General features: G+C 39.8%; 1 protein-coding gene across 1 annotated transcript in view; it reads left to right on the forward strand.

Moving 5' to 3' along the window:
* The first annotated feature begins 10,983 nt into the window (after window positions 1–10,983).
* b3gat2 (beta-1,3-glucuronyltransferase 2 (glucuronosyltransferase S)) overlaps window positions 10,984–24,282 on the forward strand; it is a 35,874-nt gene continuing 22,575 nt past the window's right edge. Inside the window, exon 1 of the mRNA XM_086093508.1 lies at window positions 10,984–11,919. Coding sequence (XP_085949634.1) covers window positions 11,392–11,919 — 528 coding nt within the window. The 5' untranslated portion in view covers window positions 10,984–11,391. The remainder of the gene's footprint in view (window positions 11,920–24,282) is intronic.

A 24,282-nucleotide genomic window follows, 5' to 3' on the forward strand; every position in this document is an offset into this window, starting at 1 on the left:
TTTCTGTTGCTTTAATTCATTTACAACCAAATGATGTGTAAAACAAATCGATAATTTAAAAAGCAGATAATGTTAAAAACAAATCGATAATTCTATCTATCTATCTATCTATCTATCTATCTATCTATCTATCTATCTATCTATCTATCTATCTATCTATCTATCTATCTATCTATCTATCTATCTATCTATCTATCTATCTATCTATCTATCTATCTATCTATCTATCTATCTATCTATCTATCTATCTATCTATCTATCTATCTATCTATCTATCTATCTATCTATCTATCTGTTGCTTTATTAATTCACATAGTCAGTGATAACAGTTGCTAGTACAGTACCCAAATGTCAATTTCGACATGGTCAGAGCAGTATACGGTATATTTATGTATATATGAGTGGGATGCTCCAATCTATTCAAAAAGGTATCCTGCCAATGATTCACTATTAGCTTGGTTGTTTGTTTGCTGAGGACCCGCGACAGGCCTTCCTATTCTGCCTGCTCAACAAGCTGCCAGAGGCATAACCATCAATGTCAACAAGAGCATTTGTTTCCCAGGCTCTCTTGTGTAATGCAGAAAGAGAGAAGAAGACAGGCCACGAGCCAGCAGAGGATGCCACTGACAAAAGCGTGTGTGCGTGTGTGTGTGCGCGCGACAACTTATAAGGTAATGCCATGGCCATTTTCGTGTCGAGATTTCAACACACGCATCTCTGTTCCACACGCTAAAGGAGCCTCGTTTGAATACATTGACTTCCCTGCGGCGTCTTCACATTTTTTTGGTCTCAATTTGTGCCTATTATAATATAAGTGTATAAGTCCGTGCTTCTGGCGTGTAACCCACCAGAAATACTCAAGCCGGTGTCAACAAACATGGCGCTACGCCAAGCAAAGAACCACACTTCTGCAGCGAGGAGGAAACTTTTTTTAGCGTGGCGAGTGACATAAATATCATGTTTTTTATTGAACGCAGTAAGTTAAAAGCGGAAATGACGTTATTTACGTAATTACGTCGTCCGCTCATCGCGGTTTGAACGGAATATTCCAATCGAGCACAAATGAGCATGTAAACAGGAGTAACTTAGTCCGCCATGTATGTAAACATGTTACCTCGATTGTTCCACAAACCGGAATTCTGACCTTAACACAAATATTGACTGCATGTAAATCTAGTCATTGTAGTTTCTCCTAAATAGCCACCCTTTGCTCTCTTGGCATTCTCACCTCTGGGAACTCCTTCAATACTGTTGGGAACATTTTCAGATGACTACTCTTGAAACTCACTGAGGGAATGGCAAGAGTGTGCAAAAAAAAAAAAAAAGGAAAAAAAAGTAATCAGAGCAGAGTGACTATTTTGAAGAAACTAGAATTCAAAACATGTTTAAATTTTTTTTTTTTTTAATGTATATAACTCCAGGTGTTCATTGATAGTTTTGATGCTTTCAGTGAGAATCCTCAATGTAAAAGTCATGAGAAGGTATGTCCAAACTTTTGGACTCTACTGTACTTCTGCTCTTTTTATTCATAATGTAATAGTTGTGATAACGCGTAGCTAGTTTTAATGTGTTTTTTTTTTTAAGTTTACAATTTTGATCCTTAAGTCAATGTGCCTTTGAAGAGTCTTAATTAATACTCACCTCAAAAGTCTTACTTATGTACCTGTTTGATCACTGCAGCAAACGCAGCATGTTGACTGCGATCAGAGAGGCTAAGCCACCTATTCTGCTCTTCAAGCTCGGTACATGGACTTAAAAATGCAAACCTCCTTGTGAAACTGTAATGGCACCTCAGATTTTCTGCCCCATATAATTTGAGACAAATATGTTCATAATTCATGATGCAAGCCTTCATAGGGCTCTTGGAAAATTCCGACTTTAAATCCTAAACAAACAAGAATTATATTTAAATTGGTAGACATAATGGATGAATGGATAATATGGATATATGGTCACTATATTAATTATAATTAATGCTTTTTTATTAATTATTATAATTATTAATAATAATTATTAATAACTAGCAGCGATGACAACATTGTTTACAGGATTTATTTGGAAATCACTCAAAATAAGGTGTTCCAAATTATTGAAAAATCTAATCTAAAAAAAAACTGTCGTAATTTATTATCTGAAACTCTTGTATATATATATATATATATATATATATATATATATATATATATATATATATATATATATATATCAAATAAAACAACAACACTGGGCCCCATTCTTGGTGGGGTTGTAGCTATTCAATCTAATCAAACTAGAATGAACAGTTCAACGAGAAGTGGAGCAGTCAAATTAAACTTCTTAACCTTTATCATCATAATGTCATCAAACAGCGGTCGATTCTCCCTCACAACAAGCGAAGAAAGTACTGGAAAGAAATGTATTCCGTTACTAATAGTGTTGACAAATGCGGTGTGACGAGATCACCATTTTAGAGCACAATCAAATTGTCCCACAGAATTGCATTATAGGCTACTGTGAGTTATCATATAATTGCATTTTCATGTGCACATCGGGTCAGCGTGCCCCACTTAGCTGTATTTCTAGACACAATTTAAATGCCTCGTGTGATCTCTCTTTTTGTGCTTTTTACCCTCATTCATTCCTTTATTGTTGGCTTTTCCCCCGCCACCAGTTTCCTGCAGGCGACAGTTGCACTTGCACTTTCATATTTCCCTTCATCTTTAAACTATGCCAGCTGTATTTGAAGGGATGACAGTGAGCTATTCACAGCTGCTGTGCCTCCCTGGATGAGCCCCGCATGCGCGCTCTAATCTCCGACATTGTGGTTTGGTCCACGCAGTTTTGGGGTTCTTTTATGTTTAAGGAAGCGTCAAACTACTGTGTTGTATGGTGTTTTATGTGAAACCATAATTTGGCAGACAAAAAAAAATGCCATAGAGTTCCATAATAAAAAAGTAATCTGGTGATTTTTGACTGCAATTAGATAGTTGCCAACAAAACTGACAGTGAGTCATAGTTACATTGAGTTCTAGTTCAAAAGTAGATACATTATTTGAAAAGATATGCACGAAACAAGTTATGGAGTTTGCCGTATCACAGAAGCCATCATAGGCCTTGTTTTAGCCAGCAAAAAAGGATTGTGTTTCATGTTATCTTTTCCTGTTCTGAGCAGAAAAGATGGCCACGGCATTCAAATACTTAGCCTTGCTGAATGTTTCAGTTTCCGCACACCATTACTACTAAAGTAAGAAACACAGATGCCTTTATCTTTCCTGAACATAGCCTCCAAACAACTCAAAACCGCTACACTACAATATAGCAGTTCACAAGCAATATTTTTCAATAAAAAAATGATGTATACATGATGTATGTATAAAATACATCATAGCCACCAGAGATACAGATGCAGCAGTTGACCTCAATTCTTTGCTCCTGCCAGTCTGTGGGTAACCCGGTAAAGTCTGAACCATGAAATATATGAGAGAAACACTTTTGCTTTGTATTCTGCGCATGCGCTATTTGCAAGGGATCATGGTCTTTTGAGTATACAAAGCAGCCATCTTGCGTTGCCTACTTGCTTGCACATGCCTCAATTGAATGTGTTGATTTCTCCGTGGCATTTTCTGTCTCTATGGTGAAAATGCCACAGTGTGTACAAACAGATGATTTTATTATTGTGGTGAGTGACATGAATATAACGTTTATTATTTGTACAAGGCCCTCAAAGCACTTTACATTCAACTACTCATTCACCTTCTGATGACGCAGCATCAGGAGCAACTGGGGGTTCAGTATCTTGCTCAAGGATACTTCAACATGGTCATTAATGACATGGAATCGAACCCACAACCTCTGGGTTGGGAGGCGAGCGCTCTACCACTAAATCATTATTAATTGTAGAAAGCAGAAATGACGTGTATTTGCATAATGACGAGCCGCAGTTCATACGGGAGTAACTCTGTCCGCTCACGCATGTAACAGGTTATCCTGAATGTTTCCGAAACTGGAATTTTGACCTTAACCCGAATAGTGACTGTATTTAAACATAGTCACTGTGCGGATTTGTGAGGGCACAGAGCGATGAATCTAAAATCTGATTGGGTACAAAAAATAAACAGATTTGATCATTGTATGTATCGACAAATGTATTCTCAAGGTGTTGGGCAAATAATCGTTCATGGCAACAACTTGCCGAAGATGAAATCTGATTGGACAAAAACGCACACACTCACAAAGACACACGCTATGAAATAAAGACACACTGTTGGAAATAAATTAGCATTTCATGTAAGGTACCACATCTCACTTACAGCTGTAATTGTGTGATAATTAATATTAAAATGTGCATTCAGATGAGCAAATACAATTAACTTTTGATGTTCCAGGAGTCCAGTAAATTGCTGCCTCACCTTGAAGACTATCTTTCTGAACTGAGTTCTCTCCTTCTACCTTTGTAGATTGTGTGTGTCCTCCCACAGTGCAGAAAACATGCATGTTAAGTGGAGAATCACCCAGGTGTGAATGATAGCACGGAATAAGCTCCAGTGCAGGATAAGTAGAATAAGTGGAAAATTGATTCAAAGATCCGTTCCATACAGTTAACTCCTCTTTCAATCTAAACCTTGTGCGAGTACACAATTTATATGGTAAGGACACGTGATGCTGGCCTGCTATTAGCCTGGTTTCTTTTTTTTTGCCTGGTTTCTCTGTCCGAGAGTGAAGTCAATTTTGATCTGCAATAGTGCAAACACTAGTTTTATTCATCTGTGGGAGTCCGATGTTGCGATGGACATGAGAGATCAAGATGAAGAATTCTGTTAGTGAAACATTTTGTCCTGAAGTAACCCAATGAAACGATGTGGTGGTACAGATGTGGCCGCCTGGCCTTGAGCTTGACGTGCAGATTATATAGATACTACTTTATTGGGGGACGGGGGGGGGGGTGAGGGGGCAGTCCCCCTGTAGCGCATACTATACATACACTTGAACTATATCCACCAGCAACCCATTTCACTCTAAAAACACCCGAATTTTACCTGAAGTGGGTAAAAAATGGACCAAATCAACTTTTTGGGTTATTTAATTAACCCAAAAAGTTGCGTCAAATGACAACCCAAACATTGGGTTGCCTTTTGGGTTATTAATTCAATTTTACCCAACCTTTTAGGTTACTTAACCCAAAAAGTTGGGTCGGTTCATTTTTTACCCAATTCAGTTCACTCAAATAAATAACCCACAAACAACCCAAACATTGGGTTGCCTTTTGGGTTATTAATTTAATTTGACCCAACCTTTTAAGTTACTAAACCCAAAAAGTTTGATCGGTTCATTTTTTACCCAGTTCAGTTGGGTTATTCAATTAATCCCCAAAAAGTTGGGTCATTTAAATAACCCACAAAACAACACAAAAATGTGGGTTACTTTGTGGGCTATTATTTAATACGACCCAACATTTTGGATTAAATAACTCAACACTAGGTAAATTCATTTTTGAGCAAATTCAATTGGGTTATTCAATTAAACAAATAAACCACAACAACATAAAATAAAAGTAGATTGCTTTGTGGATTATGAACTTAATGTGTTTAATAACTCAAAGAGTTGTGTCTGTTCATGTTTGACCCATTTTGGGTTATTTTTGACCCACTAATTTTGAGAGAGAATGAGGAATTGCGCAATCGTAGGTAAAGTGAGGCAAATTAAGCAATTTTACTATGACTATCATTGTCATTACTGGATTAAAAACAGACAATCAATGGAAGCACAAACCAGGCAACTAAAATGACATTTTTAAATATTTATTATTTATGTTTTTATTTTTGTATTCTTCATGATGCAGGTAAACCTCTGCCTCCAATGCCTCTCTTGACTGCATGCACGCAGGAACATTATTTGTCATCATAGCACATCAAAAAAATGAAGAGCATAGCTTTCTTTGTGTGTTGTTTCCTTTTTAGACAGCAATGCCCCTGGATTGACTCATAATCATTAATAAAAAAATAAAAAAACGGTATATATTTGTATAGCAGTATTTACCTGCTTGTGATGCTCTGACCAACAGCACTCATGGCTGCCCTCTCACAGACTGACATTGGACGTGATGTCACATAATAGCCAAAGCAGCTCGGGCAAATCAACAGCAATTGCGACTCTCCACTGGTGACAGTCTGCACCCTCAAGACCACTGTGAAAGGTAATCCAGATTGACTGGACTAGGAGTTACTCGTTTCAGTCCATCAGTACCAGAGACTGGCTGAAGGTTCACACGTGCCAACAGTGAACTAAATCGTCTTAACTGTATGTTCCCTCCCTTACTTGGGAGTGGACAAACAGAATTGCAGTCTTGCTTGGTCTCTGACCGAAGTCTGATACAAGATGAACATTTCTGCAGCTTCTTCTTCGCTTTCCTCAATGTGTGAATACATTTGTAATGCGTCTATAACGTTCTAGCCGCTTTTAGTGACTTCCACGATATCATTTTCAGTCTGAAATAAAGCCATGTGGTGGTCTTCTTCCTCTCTGACAATCAGGTCTGTCTTTCTGTGCTACTTACCGTGTGTGTATATTACTGGCCGGGTCACGCTGGCTGAGCCGACTTGTTTATGGGGCGCAGCCGAGTCACGTGGTGGGCAATACAACAAAACAGAAGGGGGGGGAAGTGGCGCAAAGTGTGTGTACTCTGCGCTTTGACTGCCCGGAGCTGCACTTGAGTTGTCGATTGTGAGTAGCGGCACTCGGACGTAGAGAGCTCAGGCCCACCACACACCATCTGTCGTGGCCGAAGCTGAAATTATATATCGTTAAGCGTCGTTGCAAAAATTTTGTATCCTGTGCAAATGTGTCAATTTCCCCTTTGTGGGACTAATAAAAAAGTGTCTTATACTGTTTCTATGTGCCTTGCATGCATGAATCTTAGATAACGCTCTCCGCTGTCTTACTGAAGAGTGCGTACATTCACTTTCCTTGGGATTATCAGTGAGCCTGTGTCTCGCAGCAACAATATTTAATATGTAATAAATATGAAAGTGGTTTAACGTTTAGAAAAATCACTCTCAACACACTGTTTTAGGCATAATATGCAAAAACATTTGTAAAATAAAATGTCAAGTCAGATGTGTCTGGATCTCTCAGCTTGGTTGCTTTGAGTTAAATGACCACTAAATATGTAACTTTTTATATGAGTCTGTACAATATAAGTATGTATTCTGTTTATGAAGGTATCATTTCTCCAGATTTGTTTCCCTTCTAGCACATCCACAAATGCTTACAAATCATCTGTCCATTTTTCAGTACGCAATAACAACATTGCTGAGTGGTTGCCAGCAACTCTATCTGGAGATTAATTGCTGTGACAGGACATTAAAACCAAATGTATTTAACACACCATCCTGCGGAGGAAGTGTTAAATGTGTTAGCTACTGATAATAAGCTATTTTAAATCAAAGTGTTGCTATTTGGAAGTACTTTATGCTCGATGATTTTTTTATTTCTGAACTGCACATTGTGTGAACAGCTGGAGGAACACGCCATCGAGGTTGATCAAGCCGAACAATTTAGTATTGGAATGGAGCCTATTAAACCATTTGCTGTCATCCCATCAGTCTTACAAGTGATTTATCCCTGGGTGAACTCATTAAATGGGTTTCATCCAAATCACTAAGCATGGGATTGATTTTAGTCTCCAAAAGCCACTTTTTTTCTGAGGACTGTGTAACATCCAATAATTTTCAGAGTACTATCTTCTAAAATAATATTATTTTCATGTTCCCAATCTCATTCAAATGCAAACGATAAAAGGCCCTTTGCTTTTGTGAAATTATTTTCTATTTATGTTTGCCTGCAATGAGTTTGGCCTGAACAAGAGCTATGCAATATAATGAGGACATGCTTTCCGTTCCGTTCCGTCTTCAATTCCGCTTATCCGGGGTCGGGTCGCGGGGGCAGCAGCTTTAGCAGGGAAGCCCAGACTTCCCTCTCCCTAGCCACTTCAGCCAGCTCCTCCGATGGGATCCCAAGGCGTTCCCAGGCCAGCCGTGAGACGTAGTCTCTCCAGCGTGTCCTGGGTCGTCCCCGGGGCCTCCTGCCGGTAGGACATGCCCGGAACACCTCCCCAGGGAGGCGCCCAGGAGGCATCCGAACCAGATGCCCCAGCCACCTCAACTGGTTCCTCTCAACGTGGAGGAGTAGCGGCTCGACACTGAGTCCCTCCCGAATGACCGAGCTTCTCGCCCTATCTCTAAGGGAGAGCCCGGCTACCCTGCGGAGGAAACTCATTTCGGCCGCTTGTATCCGGGATCTCGTTCTTTCGGTCACGACCCACAGCTCGTGACCATAGGTGAGGACAGGAACGTAGATCGACCGGTAAATCGAGAGCTTTGCCTTTCGGCTCAGCTCCTTCTTCACCACAACGGACCGATACAGCGTCCGCATCACTGCAGACGCTGCACCGATCCGTCTGTCGATCTCCCGCTCTAACCTGCCCTCACTCGTGAACAAGACCCCAAGATACTTGAACTCCTCCACTTGGGGCAGGACCTCATCCCCGACCCACAGAGAGCACTCCACCCTTTTCCGACTGAGGACCATGGTCTCGGATTTGGAGGTGCTGATCCTCATCCCAACCGCTTCACACTCGGCTGCAAACCGCTCCAGCGAGAGCTGGAGATCACGGCTTGAAGAAGCCAGCAGCACCACATCATCTGCAAAAAGCAGAGATGCAATGTTGAGGCCACCAAACCGTACCCCCTCGACACTCCGGCTGCGCCTAGAAATTCTGTCCATAAAAATTACGAACAGAATCGGTGACAAAGGGCAACCTTGGCGGAGTCCGACCCTCACAGGAAACGAATTCGACTTACTGCCGGCAATGCGGACCAAACTCTGACATCGGTCGTACAGGGACCGAATAGCCCGTATCAGGGGGCCCGGTACCACATACTCCCGAAGCACCCCCCACAGGACTCCCCGAGGGACACGGTCAAACGCCTTCTCCAAGTCCACAAAACACATGTGGACTGGTTGGGCGAACTCCCACGCACCCTCAAGGATCCTGCTGAGGGTGTAGAGCTGGTCCACTGTTCCACGGCCGGGACGAAAACCACACTGCTCCTCCTGAATCCGAGATTCAACTTCCCGACGGATCCTCCTCTGCAGCACCCCCGAATAGACCTTACCTGGGAGGCTGAGGAGTGTGATCCCTCTAAAGTTGGAACACACCCTCCGGTCCCCCTTCTTAAAAAGAGGACATGCGCTAAATCCTATTCGGCGACAAGGTGGGTGACGCCAGCTGACATCCAGCGATTGCTATTCGTCGTTTGTCGACGGGAGAAGGGAGTGCGCATGGCGGCCGGACGGCCATTAATATTTAATGAAGGGGAGAGGGCGTTTTGGGGTTGGGGACCAGCCCGAAAGCGGACCCGGAAAAAAATCACAATGTTTTATTTCCATTCATGTGTTTTCTACTGCAAACATGGTTTATAAAATATCTTATTTCAGAAAATTACCATTTGTCCGGAAGAGGATTAAGGCCAGTGAAGAGAATAAAAAGAAAAAAAAGCTTGGCAGGATTTGGACTTTATTCTCAGCATTTCTTAGAATTCTGACTTTATTCTCAGAATTCTGACTTCCTCCCACAATCCATAGCTCTGTGCCACAAAGTCAGAATTCTCACTTTAAAGTCAGAATTTTGAGATTAAACTCAGAATCCTGCCAACCCTTTTCTTCCTCTTCATTGGCCTTAATCCTCTTCCGTACAATGTGACTGTAAGGGAAAATACTATATTGGGATATCAGGATATATTGGGACATAACATTTAATCCATATGGAACAGCACTTGTGTGAAACAACTACACTGGATAAAGGCTCAGTAATTTCCCTTTGTTTTCCTCATGACAAATCTCTTGATCAGTGTTGTGTGCATGTAGTTGACTATCAATGATTAGCTTCTTGGCTGGGGTGTGAAATACCAGCAAACTGTGGAAAAGCTCCGCCATCCGTTACAGCAATAAAACAAATTGTCAACCTCTTGAAATAATTGCTTAAGTCATTTTTTTTTTGTCTCAATCATCTCCTCATGATGCAAATGATTTAATTATTTGTGTTTCCTGGAAAATCGGGGGGGGGGGGGTGACTTAGGCTATATAAGGTATCGAAATACACCCTTGATTAGTGATCCTGCTGAAAACCTTGTTTATGTCATTCTTCGTCAAGTTTAAGTGCCTCCTCTGCGGATTGCACGGATGCGCAATGACATTTAGTTGAATGTGGAGTAGGCCTACAAGTCAGCACGTTCTTATACAGAACTTCTAAAACTATTCCAGAGAGATGTTACACAACACATGACATACGCATCGAAAACTCATGAAGTGAGGAATTCGTTCCACTCTGGCGAGGATGTGATTACAGGTACGGTTACAAAAATCTAGTTTCCCTGTTTGAGTCACTACAGCAGCAATGGAACACCAGTCTACCACCCAGAATCATGTGGACACCGATATGTTGGTTATCCTTCATGAATTAATTTGTTTTTTTACAAACTGAGTATTAGATCTCATTGTGTGTTTTCCTGTGTGCTTTTTTTTTTTTTTTTTTTTGCCTCTGGGGTGGATCATGAGTTGTGAAAGATTTCAGAGACATCATATAGTGAAGATGCACTAATTTGTAGAATGTTATTAACATAGAAAAATTCAAACATTTGCAGGATGAAAAATCTGAGCCCTGGAGAATTACTTGGATTCTGCACCACTTGATCATAAAATGTGTAGTTTATTGTGAACAAGAAACATTCAGAGTGCATTGTTAGAAAAACATGTGAACCCTATTTACATAATTGTTATAACAACATATGTAAAACCTGCATTAATTTTCTCTCTCTCTCTCTCTCTCTCTCTCTCTCTCTCTCTCTCTCTCTCTCTCTCTCTCTCTCTCTCTCTCTCCCTCTCTCTCCTGCTCCTCCTCCACTGCACCTGCTCCTCCCCATCCTGCCTTATTATCCTCATGTCCTCTCCAAGTGATGCTTCTCAGCTACGGCGGCGAGTGGTGTATAGACTCCCCCTCGCAGGACCGATCTCTTGGGATATATTTTCGACCCGCGAGAGGCACGGTATTGGCGGACGGAGGATTCTAGACATGTGGGCTTCTCGTGAGAGTCAGCTGGAAGTGGACAGGACAACAGGGAGCATATTGTAAAAGAGGGAAGGAGAGTGACTTCGGGGAAACGGGACTGCCCGGAGCGTGGAGATCAGCGGATGGTGGTATTTCTACATGGCACAGAAAGAACGAGTATCAATGTTAACATGATCTTTTAATTAAAAAAAAAAAAAAAAAAAGAGAGAGAGAGAGAGGAGAGAGAGGGTCGCGTTTGTCAGTTTGCAATGAAGTGAGTAGCAGAGTGCAAGCTCGGTAACTTCGCCATGAAATCAGTGTTCTTCAGCCGATTCTTCATCCTGCTGCCTTGGGTTCTAATAGTCATCATCATGATCGATATCGACAGCAAAAGAACGATCTGGACTCCGATCGGCGTTCCGCGCAGCAGGACGCAGCGCGCGCCCGGAATACCGCGGCCCGGTGGTCCAAAGAACCATTCTACCCTGCCGGTCATCTACGCCATCACTCCCACTTACACGCGACCGGTGCAGAAAGCCGAGCTGACCCGGCTGGCCCACGCTTTCCGCCAGGTCCCCCAGTTCCATTGGATCGTGGTGGAGGACTCCACGGTGCGTACGGATCTGGTGAGCCGCTTCTTGGCTCGGTGCGGTGTGCCTTACACGCACTTGCACGTCTTCACACCGCGCAGGTTCAAGCGCGCCGGGATGCCCCGTGCCACCGAGCAGAGAAACTTGGCCCTGGGGTGGCTCAGGCAACATCGGACACGCCGGGACGCTGGGGTGGTCTATTTTGCGGACGATGACAACACTTACAGCCTGGAGCTGTTTCAAGAGGTGACCCTTTTCCCCATTCTCATCACTGAATAAATAGACATTCGCTGGGTTGGTTTTGCACGCATTTGAGCTGTGTTAATACACTGTAACGAATTGCCTGTAGAGTTTACAGGAAATAACTGGCAACAAAAAGTTGCCAGCTAATTCTTGTAAAATCTCAGTACATAACTGTATATAATTTTTTTTTTACTGTATATAAATTACAGTTACTTACTGGGTTTACTTTTACAGATATTCACTGTAAATCTAGTTTACAAGCATTTCTTGTATTCTACATAATTTACTTTGACTTAAGTATAACATACTTATATAGTATAACATGTTCGGACACATAGCCAGGGTGGCGACGTGCATCCCCCGTTTCTTATTATTATTATTTTTAAAGATGGCGGAGAGCGGATGGGTCGTTGGCACGTTAAGGTGTTTTAACTGACATGATTTTTGTTTTTACACTGGGTGGCGGATCCCTTTGCTGACACCACCATCCCGTTTTCCTGACTTGGAAAAAGCACTGGGCATCTTGAGTAGTTGAAGTAGTTGCCAGGAACCACAAGTTAGCTGCGTGAAAATATAAAAAGCGTAGTTGCGCACCTCTCACAACTGTGCCTCAACTCAGTTTAAAAATAGAATACACATTGGCAAGAAAGAATCATCATGCCTACTGAAGAGCAACTCCCGCAGACAGAGCTGCATTTAAGTCGTAGAAGCGATTCAGGGTTCAAGGTTTTTGCTGGTGCTTGAAATCCCCCAAAAGGAACGCTGTATGAATTCATTTACTCTTTGTAAAATCTCTACACGATATAAACTTCCTCTTTCGTGCTCTTCCATATAGCACCATTTTGAATTCGCCTTCTTCAGATGCTGAAAGCTCATTTCCATATAAGTGTTGGCATTGGTCTTACTGACAGATGCCCTTCCTCATTCCAGCCCCTCCTTATTTAACCGGGATTGGGAGTGACACTGAATTGGGCTAGCCTTGGTTACTGCTACAGTACCAACATCAGTTATAGTAAGCATAAGAAAATGAAAAAGAATACGAATTCCTTACTCATTTTGTTTGTCAAGCATACTGTATGTCATGTGAAGCATCTTTAGTTTTTCAAATAGTAAAGTAGCACAAAAGGGTATGATAGAAATAGGCATATTACTTTAAATCCAATAGGTACTATTCCAAGGCTATTAACTCATTCACTGCCATTGACGATTATAGACGTCAAAAATTAATGTGAACTATTTCTGTTAGTTTAACTTTTTTTTTCATTTCATTAAATTTTTTATGAAAACCTAGATTTTTTTTAATTGTACATTTATAACAGATATAAAATTTGCGATTAATCGTAAGTCAACTATTGAAGTATGTGATTAATTACGAATACAAATTTTAATCATCTGACGCCCCTTATTTTTAATTTTTTTTTTAAAAATTAGGGGCGTCAGGCGATTATTGTTTTTTTAAATTGTAATTAATCACATGACTTCACTAGTTAATTAACAATTAATCACACATTTTATATCTGTTCTGAATGTACAATAAAAAAATCTAGGTTTCCATACTCTTGTTAGCAAAAGTGAAAAAAAATGTTAAACTAATAGAAATAGTTGGCAGTGAATGAGTTAATATGGGACTGATGATGATACAACAATAAGAGCTAAGCTGTTTAGTTACAGCATCAACACTGTGAGGATGAAGGACGTGATTGAACCTGTGCCAGGATGTGACTGCAGAGAAAAGTCATTTGAAGGTATTCCCAAAATGGGACAAATTGAAAGAAATACAGGGAGAACCAGTTTATTTTTGTTGACGGGGGCCCTGATTTCCCCAGGGAGGCTGACACCGTATTTCACCAGGGAAGCCTTTATTAAACCCATGCATTATGCTCGTAAGTCTGTCATATTAAATGATACGGATATGCACCTAGGAGAAAACGAGAGTTATGCGAATGCTGCCATGAAGATTAAACAAGCGCATGGGTTTGCAGCTTGTGCTTTGGTTGTTCTTACCGGTTCATTCCTATCAGACCCGCATACCCTCACAGAATTAATAGTCAGGATTGCGATCGGTTCAGCTGCAGCAGCTTGCAAGTGTCAAAAGGTGGCAGTGATCTTGAAAGATAAAGCTGGTCTCACCTGCATTTTTCATCCATCCATCTGTTTATCTTGTGCAGGGTGGCAGTGGAACTGGCAAGTGCCTCTGCTTGGTGGATCGCTCACCGTCACATCCACATTTCACCGTCTTCACTTAACCTCACTGACACGATTTTGGGAGCACACATGCAAATTCTACACAGAGAGCCATGATGAAGACTTTATTGCTTATTGCAGCCTGCTAAGTTCAATAGAGTAGTTGATATATATATATATTTTTTTTTTTTTAACTTATGGGTTAAGGTTAATCCTTGCCCACTAAGTGATGGAAACAATCACATGGATGTGTTACATCAAAAGTCTTCCACTACACGTATAAAAACAAAGGGATAATGATCATACTTTTTTTCAGACTGATACCTGTACAAGTAGGCAAATCTTGAGTAGCCACCGATACCAAGTACCAATACCAATAATACTTTTGCTACATAATGGTTTATGTAAAAAAACAAAACAAAAAAAACAATGGCAGATAATAATAATAAAAAAAATATATTTAAAAAAATAAAAAATATATAAAAAAAAATTAAAAAATAAAACTAAAATAAATAAAGACATTTATATCCCGATATAGCATTTTCCCTTAAAGGGGAAGTCAACCCCACCCCCATTTTTTGTTTATGTTTTTGTTTTGACAATAATATGTTCTGTGCAGCCCCAGTGGTCTAAATATGGTATTCTGATTAATCTTGCGTTTGAGTTAAGCAGCAAAATCCAGCCATTTTGCCACTTGCTGTCAACTGAAGATGACATCACAGTTGCACAGGGAGGGCCTATGCAACGACCAATCACAGCTCACCTGTTTCCTGAAGCTGAGCTGTGACCTGAGACCTGAGAAACTGTGATGTCATCTTCAGTTGACAGCAAGTGGCAAAATGGCCGCCCCCTAAGATGGATAAAAACGGCTGGATTTTGTTTCATAACTCATATTCCACAAATGTAATATTAATCAGAATGTCATGCTTATCTAACATATTGTCAAGAAATGTTTAAGGTTGACTTCCACTTTCAAATGGCATGAAACGACTGGCAATTTTTAGATCCTGATTGTAAAAAGGCCACAAGAGAGCGGCTACGTCGCGAGTACCGATATCTTGAAATAAGGCCAGGTATCAGCCCTGGTATCGATACTCGCCCACCCTTAATACTTTGTATTTGTGCAATATTTTGGTCACATTTGCCAATTCTAAGCCACCCTGAACAGGTTAAATGCTTATGAAACACATGACTGGATGCACAAGGTACTTTCAGTGGCAACAAATTGCCAATGTTGTTCTGTTATGTATATGTTTCATTTCTCTAGGCTTCCCCTACAGTTTGGAAGTGTACTAAAACCAAATCCACACTCAGTGTTTGCCAACCTAGAGTCGGGTGCGCTTAATGTCGAATGTGCCACTGGAGTTCTCTAAAAGAGCATCTGTTTTATTGGTTCTGATAGAAGCCTGTCCTCCCTCTCACTTGCTTCCTATTTCATTAGCAGCACTGCTGTGCCAGTAATGGTCTGTCATGGAGAGACAATGGGCTGTCATGCAGCAGGAATAACCTGGAGCGAACCACATCAGGCTCTGGGCTGGATGATGACAAAAATAGTTTAAAACATAGAAGACGATTTGGACTAGAAATTAAATGCTATTTGAGAGAGAAAAAAAAACATACACTAAGTGTTTTTCACATAGCAGTATATTTATCCTGTCTCGGTAACCTGATTATTACGCAATTCAAACAATCTATGTCTTTTAAATAAATACCCATAATATTATGAATTTAAAGTAATTATACTTTATTAACACTAAATAACATAAACCTAAGGATTGTGCATTTCAAATGAATAGGTTTTATTAGACTAATGAATATGTATCATATATGGTTTATTTGGTAGGTTTGTGTTAAAATAATGCAAAAATAAAATAAATGGGAATTTGTCATGTAAAAAAAATACATAGATCTTAAATTAGGGTTGAAACACTTCTGTAATTGCATTCAGACATACATAAGACACATTAATTTCATATAAAGTCTTTGAGCTTGTTTACTTTTCTATTTATTTACCTATAACCCATCCCCCCACCCCCCACCACCACCACCACCACCCGCCTCCCCCCTTCCCCTTCCTCTGTAGACATGTGGAGAAAATTGATGGTACTTTTCCGTGGTCACCGAAATAATTTGGGACTAATGAGATTTGATTCCGTCATTTGACAAAATCCAGATTGACACTTCACAAAACCCGTCCTTTAGACACATGAGATAAAACTGGAGTTTTTTTTCACCCCCCGTGCCGAATCACATCTTTATATTTAGAGTTACAAAAGTGACGGTACCTACTGTGAAACATAAATCTTTCTATTGTTTCTGTTTTGCAGCAGGCCAATTATATAGCATAATTTTGATCAGTAGCTTTTTATACTGAATGAATGTGCAGTTGGCCAATTATATAGAAACCCTGCCGAGGACAAAATCCATCTCACTACTGACTCTACCCTGACCACTACTACTCTGTTTTGTTGTTGATTACACATAAAAGAGACTGCCCAGTCTGTTATGCCCTAAGAGACTACAGCAGAATAATGAGCTAAATGTGTTACAGACAACCTCTTCTTCCCTCTTATGGAAAAAAAAAACATTGGTACGTAGCAAATGTTTAACAAGGTTCCTCACTCTCTGACTGGAGACAAATCAGGTGGAAAGGCAATTTGCATTGGGACAAGAGTAAAGAGGTGTAATTTTCAGCTCGTGGATGTTGGCAAGGTCATTGTTTTGCACGCTTTATTATGCTCATTATATGTTCTTAAGTCTCCCAGGAACCAAAGGGAAGTCAAAAATGCATGTTTGCTAATAGAAAGTCATACATGCGAGTCTTCAGCCTAATACTGTGTGTGCAGTTTGCTCACTCCAGCATTTAAAAAACACTCTAAATTTTTCGTAGGTGTTCTGTACATGATTGACCGTCTGACATTTTCTTGCGCATGGAACACTTTTATCTGGATTGTGTTTAAATTTTGGGTTTCTGACAGTCTACTTGACTTCAGCATGAGCCAAAATAGTATTCTTTCTTCAGTTTAAGAGCTGGACAAAGTCTCCGGGAAGGAAGAAGGAGAGTCAGATCTGGAAAGTGTGAGCCTCAAATGAAAGGAAATTGGATGTTCAGTGACAAGCCAGCAAGCTTTGAATCGCCATTGGCTGAGGAAGTCCCTGCTTCAAAATCAACACCCTCAAGCCCGACTGACATTTGCAGCTGATCATGGATAAGCCAAAAATGTCTTCTGAGCTAAATATCTCTGGTTGGACAAGACAAAGATTGAGCTATCTGGATACAAGGACAAAACATACTTCTTTCTTCTTCTTTTTTTCTTCTTATAGTCCGATTTATTCTTTTACTTTCATTACCGGTAATGCACCACCAAATGGAAATCAACACAATTAGGGAATTTTGGGTGCCAGTCCAAGCTCTAATACAAAAAAAAACAAAAATGCAGTCAATAAAAGTCGCACCTGAGTATAAGTCACCATGCCAGCCAAACTATGAAACAAAGTGCACCTTTAGTCTTTATAAGATTAAATAAACAACTGTAGGATAAACGTCAAGGCAATGTTCACTGTTATATTACTGCCAAATAAAAAGACAGAAATGAACACTGTCAGAACTTGGGGAGGAGACAAAAAACAAGTGTTTTAACGTTATTTTGTCTCGTCACTTCTCTCCAGACACGTTATTCTTGTTTATTACACTTTTTATAGAATGCATTGTTTTAATAATATAACAGTAGGAGAATGTTAAATTTGTTATGGAATGACAGTCAGGCAAGTGGTGGTGGAGAAAATGCTAAATAAATGTCAATTTTTCATGTTATGTTATTTCGGCATTTTAAACTTCCCACATGATATGTTGTTTTTGCAAACACAGCATCAATGTAAGATTTTCTTTTTTTTTAAAGCCACCCCTGACGCCTCAGTGAAATACTTTAAATCCTCAAAAGTTGTCAAACTTGGCAGACCGTTTGAACATTCGAAACAGATCAACCACAAATAAACGACAGGTTACTCGACTGTCCATGGTTGGTTACAGGTCAAATGCACTTGACTTTTCCTAAGCAGTGGACAAGAGTGCACGTTGACGGTTACAAAAAGGTGGTAGCATAACGCTTGCTAGGCAGTTAAATATGAGGGGGGGGGGGGGGTATATGGTAGGTATATAAGTAGTTGGAATGCCCGATGCCCCATCCGTCAGTGAAAGTAGCCTTGGCTAGCGCATAAGCTAACTGGTAGCTAGCGCCTCGCCGTGACAAGGAAAGCCCCACAACGGCTCGGATATATTTCACCGCCAGAGCCTTTAAGCGGTTATACTATCGCAGTTCAGACATAGGGATGTGTACTAACCATTCAAACGGCATAACAATTCTATAGTTAATATCGGAAAGCACTACTGATTCTGAAGGGCCTTGGGAAGATTCGACTGACATGGCAACACATGGAGGATGAATTATGATTGCTCAAAAGAACACTACAAAATGAGTAAATATAGAACGTTTTTCCGATAGTGTTTATCACTCACGTTACAGTATTTTTGGGTAACAAATGGCGATGACCGTTTGTAGCCACTTGCGCGTGCTTTGCCATTTAAGTCTCCTTTCAAACAGTCAGAGCATTGAAGACGTGGATGGTTGTGGGCACTTCCCTCCCTTGTTCCTGAAAAGCTGACTGTGGGAATGGGGCGGCTTTCAGCTGACGGCAGCATAGCAAAAAAAAAAACGTTTGATGCAGCTGCAGAAGCCTGTCATCGAGGCAAGACTTTCGTCAGACCTTTTTTGAATAATTTAACTCCACTAAGCAAAGACAGCTTCACAGCACGCGTTGCTTATTTTAGGGAGCAGGTAGCCTATGGTGGTGAATATACTAAGTGGAGATGGGACTTGGGACACCTAATGTAGAATGGAGGTTCCAAGGTGTTATCATTGCCATCTAATTAGAACGTGTATTAATCAAATCTGATTAAAAAAAATTTTTGAATGATCTGCCAAAAGTTGCTAGAATTATTGCTTGTTGCCTTTTTTCGCTTGCTGAAAAATGCTGAGTTTGGAGCATGTCAGTCATTCAATTTGTACGCATCAGTAGTGCCACTGGCATTAGATAGCCTATCAAATTTTTTCCCCACACTTCTCTGTGTAGTCCGAGTTTACATGCACACACACACACAGTTCCGAGGTTGAAGGTTCGAATCCAGTTCCCAGCCGAGGGAGTACCCTGAGGTTATGCAAACTTATGAAAGCACTGTATGGTTGTGCCCATTCAAGCACAACTGTATAAAGGATGTTTGATACCACTAGTACTTTTAATAATAAATAAAAATAAATAGCAATAATAATAATAATAATTATTATTATTATTAAAATAATATATATATTTTTGAAACATTACCATTATATTTGCTTCAACAATTTGCTTTAAGTGTACAGGCAGAGAAATCCAAGACCTGGCCTTGACCAGTCTTTCATGATTAAAATAAGACACAAAGAGAAACTGTTGGGATCAAGGAACCAGCGGCATATGAGAAATTCAATTTTCCCAAGTCCCTATGAGCAATTATCATAATTACATAGTATAGTGGGAGAAATGAAAGCGGGGTGGTAATGTCAGAGAAGCGAAGTGGAAAGGAGACGAACCTCGCTGGCGAAAATCATCCGTTGTGAGGCGGGCGGTCGAATAAGAATGGAGATGAGGGGATGGTGAGAGGAAGGCAGAAGGCTTTTAAGGGCCAATGTAAATGTAAAAAAGGTGTTATGTATCAGCTCCATGCTCATTCGCAAGGGCTTTTTTTTTTTTCCTGATCTGGCAATTTAACTAGGTATGCTCTCTATGGTACGAGCTCTCTTGATTTATCATTTTGTACGTCAAGCCCCACTATAAACACTAGAAGCTTAGATTGATACTGGCTTTTTTATTCAATAGAAACATTGTTTAAAGGCTCTATAAAATGTGACAGTTTTAACCCTTCCATCCGTGGGGTCAGTTTGATCCCATTCAATTTTTAACATCTCTAATTATAAAATTGCTTTTTTTTTTTTTTTGCTTGATATTTTATGACTTTTCCCAATTTAACGGGGACAACTGAGACATCAAATTGACTTGATAGTGTTTTTATTGCAATGGGGCTCTTTGTGTCAATTTGACCCTAGGCTGTTTCAGCTGTATGAAACAAATTATCATAAATAACATTTTACAGACATTTGGTCTGGTTGTTTTGGGGGATTCTGGATTTAGGTCAATGTAACATACAATTTTATAATCTTCAAAAAGCTTTGTGGCCTTGATCAAACTATAACAATAAATGTAATAGCACAGGAATCATTGATAGTTAACCGATTTGAAAGCTTTTCTTTTGATGCCCTTTCACAAACATTTTACATTAACGGGGTTGTTTTAACCTCTTTTTGACAATGAAAGTGACACTGAGGAGAATGTGTCAGATTTTTACAGCATTCTTTGATTGACCCCACTATTAGTTATTGCTGCTGCCACACAAATGTTTCCAGATAGGCTCGGCTCATCAAGCTTAGCTCATTGGAAATACTCTGCACTCCCAAACCAGAGCTGTGGGCATGGTGTGGGTTTGATATCAAGTTGGGTACCCCTAATTTAGAACATTGTTTATTCACTTGTCAAGTAAGACTTCAAAAGAGAGTTGTTTTTGTTTTATTTTCCATTAATGCAAAGGAGGCATATATTTAAATAGTTAAAATGTATGGCATCTTTGGTTGTCTTTTTTGGGGGGGGATCAAAATGGCAGTCACCCTACGATAAGCAAAACAAGTGAATGGCTGGCCGGACAAAAACAAACATGTTGCTGTAATCATGACAAAAACTTGTGCTGTTGTTGCTAGATGTTGTGGCCAGTGAGGATATTTACCCTGAAATTAAAAATGGTGAGCGAGATTGTGGAGCCAGCATGCAATCCTCAACCGCGTGTTCTACAACGTAGCTGTGCTTATGTGCTGCATCACAAAGCTGGCACAAAGAATGAGCTGCCAAACTGTTCTGCCTGTCCCTGACATCAATTTGGCATGGTCGCTACCTCCACTGCTGGATTATCAGCATAACATTTACTTTCCATCTGTGTAGTTTCGACAGAATGGTAAAACAATTTTTAAAAATGCAGCAGGAATACTGCAGAGAAACAGCTGCGTAAAAACTGCAAGTTAATCCACATTCATCATTGTTCTTATGCAAATGAATTGTGGTACATGTGGCCATTCAGTTATAGTATCCCATAAAAGTGAGCGCACCCCTCACATTTCTGATTAATTATATCTTTTCATGGGACAACACTGAAGAAGCTTATATAGCAAAATGTATTGTTCCCTCAAAATACAGCCATTAATAGCTAAACCCCTGGCAACCAAAGTGAGTACACCCCTTAGTGAAAATGTCAAAATGGAGCACAATTAGTCATTTCCATTTTTGTCACAAAGTGTCATTTCTTCAGTGTTGTCCCATTAACTCATTCGCTGCCATTGACGGCTATAGTCGTCAAAAATTCATTTTAACTATTTCTTTTAGTTTCACTTTTTTCCCCACTTTTGTTAACAAGAGTATGAAAACTTAGAAGTTTTTTTATTGTACATTTAGAACAAATATCAAATTTGTGATTAATCGTGAGTTAACTAATGAAGTCATGTGATTAATTGCAATTTAAAAAAAATCGTCTGACACCCCTAATTTTTAATAATATTTTCTTCTTTTTTATATTAGGGGCATCAGGCGATTAATTTTTTTTAATTGTAATTAATCACATGACTTCACTCGTTAACTAACAACTAATCACAAATGCATCTGTTCTAAATGTACAGTAAAAAAAAATTCTAGGTTTTCATACTCTTAACAAAAGTGGGAAAAAATGTGAAACTAATAAATAGTTAAAATTATTTTTTTACATTTATAGCCGTCAATGGCAATGAATGAGTTAAAATATATAATTAATCAGAAATGTGAGGGGTGCACTCACTTTTGTCAGATACTTTATGTGAAACACCGCCTATGAACATCATACACTAATCAAGACTATTTGGAGTCATTGAAATACATTCTTAAAAAAAAATGAAAAATCGTCTTTCAGAAAAAAACTGCTGATTTTCCTCACAAAATCAAAATTTAAATGGCGCTTTCACTTTATGAAGCACGCCCAGTCGGAGCACACAGTATGAAATCACCTTCATCTATTTTGTTTCAACGCATAAACGCATGAGGCATTCAACCTTTACACATATAACGCACCATTGCGTCCCGGTTTCATAGCTCATCCTCATCCCCACTTAATTTGATTCATTCATTTTCTCCTCCCTCAGTTCTTCCCCACTCAGTCCTCTGACTGCCTCTTCCATGCATATTAATAACACTAAGATAAAAATACACATGATTAAAATCACATCCGAACCATTACGGTGCACAAACAACACAAGGAAGGCTCTCTCTTCAGGGTCGGAACGAAGGAATTGATGGATTTGATTTCATAGGCAGCTTAACTAAGAGTATGCACAATTCATTTCTCACCTACCGTCTTCGTTTGCTGGCAAGAAGTCAGATATGATTATCTGATGCACCTGAACTGCTCCGAGACGTGTCCCGGTTGCGGGTCCGATGAATGTTATTCGGCACCCTCTTTTGTTACCTGTGTGTCTCATGTGTTTACGGACTCAGCCGGCGTCATTTGTCACAACTCACTGCTTGTCATTTAATGTGCAGGAAAGATGAATGATTTGCCCTCAGGTGAAGTGATAATGAGATGGGAGCTACTGAGAATTTTTTTTTTTAATACACATCAGATTGGCTGCCGTAGGCTCCCAGCTGTAAAAGCGAAATTGATGTTTAGCAGAAACCTTTACAGATTCATCAGTGATGTTAAAACACAGATCAGAGTCAGCTCTCAAAAGTGCAAGTAGACAAAGTGGTCATAAAGTATGTGTCATTTCATTCATTCAGTTCTATTATAAGGCTATAAATATAACGAGAGTAATTGAAGTAACCTGCCTCCTGTTAATACAGTAATATATTTAGTTCCCGTCTGTTTAAAACTTCCATTTAAATTGATGGAACTAATTGCCTGTGCTGTATTTAACGGTTGCATTTCAAGTACACGTGCCACAAACGCTCAGCGGACTCGATTTTATTCCCACAAAGGCTAATGTTTTTAAATGCAGTTTATCGCCATATATGTGGGGATTGGCAATCCTCGGTTTAAAAATGACTTTCGTTCCTAAGGCGATGACGTAACCCAAATCTGTATGTAAAACCTTAGTTGGTTTTATGATCGATCCGTTTCAAATATGAATCGGCAGTTTTCAGCGTTGAGATTCAATACATCATTTTTACCATTGAATATGTGAAACATTTCCGAGCAGATCAGGAAGAAATATGTCATCTTTACCACATGACAATATTTCGGGATTATCGTATCAAACATCCGATAAATGAAGTCGATAGAATTATACTCTCAACCGCCAAGGCCTTTTGTGTGGGGAAAGTTTTATCAGGGGCCGTTTTATCCAAGGCTGTTTTGTCGTTTTTTTGATAGCTAATGCTACAATTCCAAAAACCTGACAGGTGTTTTCCCAATGCTGTTTTTGTCTGACAGTGCAATTTGATAAACATGACACATTTATTTTCCTGACATCTGTGATTCCATAAGCTTTCAAATGTAACCATCACTTAAAATGGTTGCCTTGTAATCTCACAACTGACAACAACTGAATCCGGCATGTGATGATGCCCTAAAGTGTACAATGTACCACTGGCTGACAGCTGAAACGTCACAAGGATTTAGTAGCACACAACGACAGGGCCATGACAACGAGCATGGGGGGGTCATTCCATTTTTTTGTCAATAGTAACGCCTAACAGATATGAGTAAATCCTTTTGAGTCTGTGTCCTTGGCAGATCAATATACACTGACATAACTTATTTTGTGAATCCGCATTATTTTGTTTGCGGCAGCAAGTATCGCCCATGCTACTGACATGCACACATGTAAACTGTAAAACTATCAAATATTGCCGCCAAAAGATATTTATTTTTAAACTAGTGATTTTTGTTATAATCAGCTGATTAAATGCCGGGGAAACTGGTACCAAATTGCAAATTGGCAGAAATACGGCAAAACAACAGCATAAACTCCGCTATTGGCATCAACTGTTATGATTTATGTTCAAGTCTTGGTTGTATTTGGT

This window comes from Leptonotus elevatus, chromosome 13 (genome assembly GCF_054856555.1).
Source record: "Leptonotus elevatus isolate MCC_2025b chromosome 13, RoL_Lele_1.0, whole genome shotgun sequence".
NCBI classification, from domain to species: Eukaryota; Metazoa; Chordata; class Actinopteri; order Syngnathiformes; family Syngnathidae; genus Leptonotus; species Leptonotus elevatus.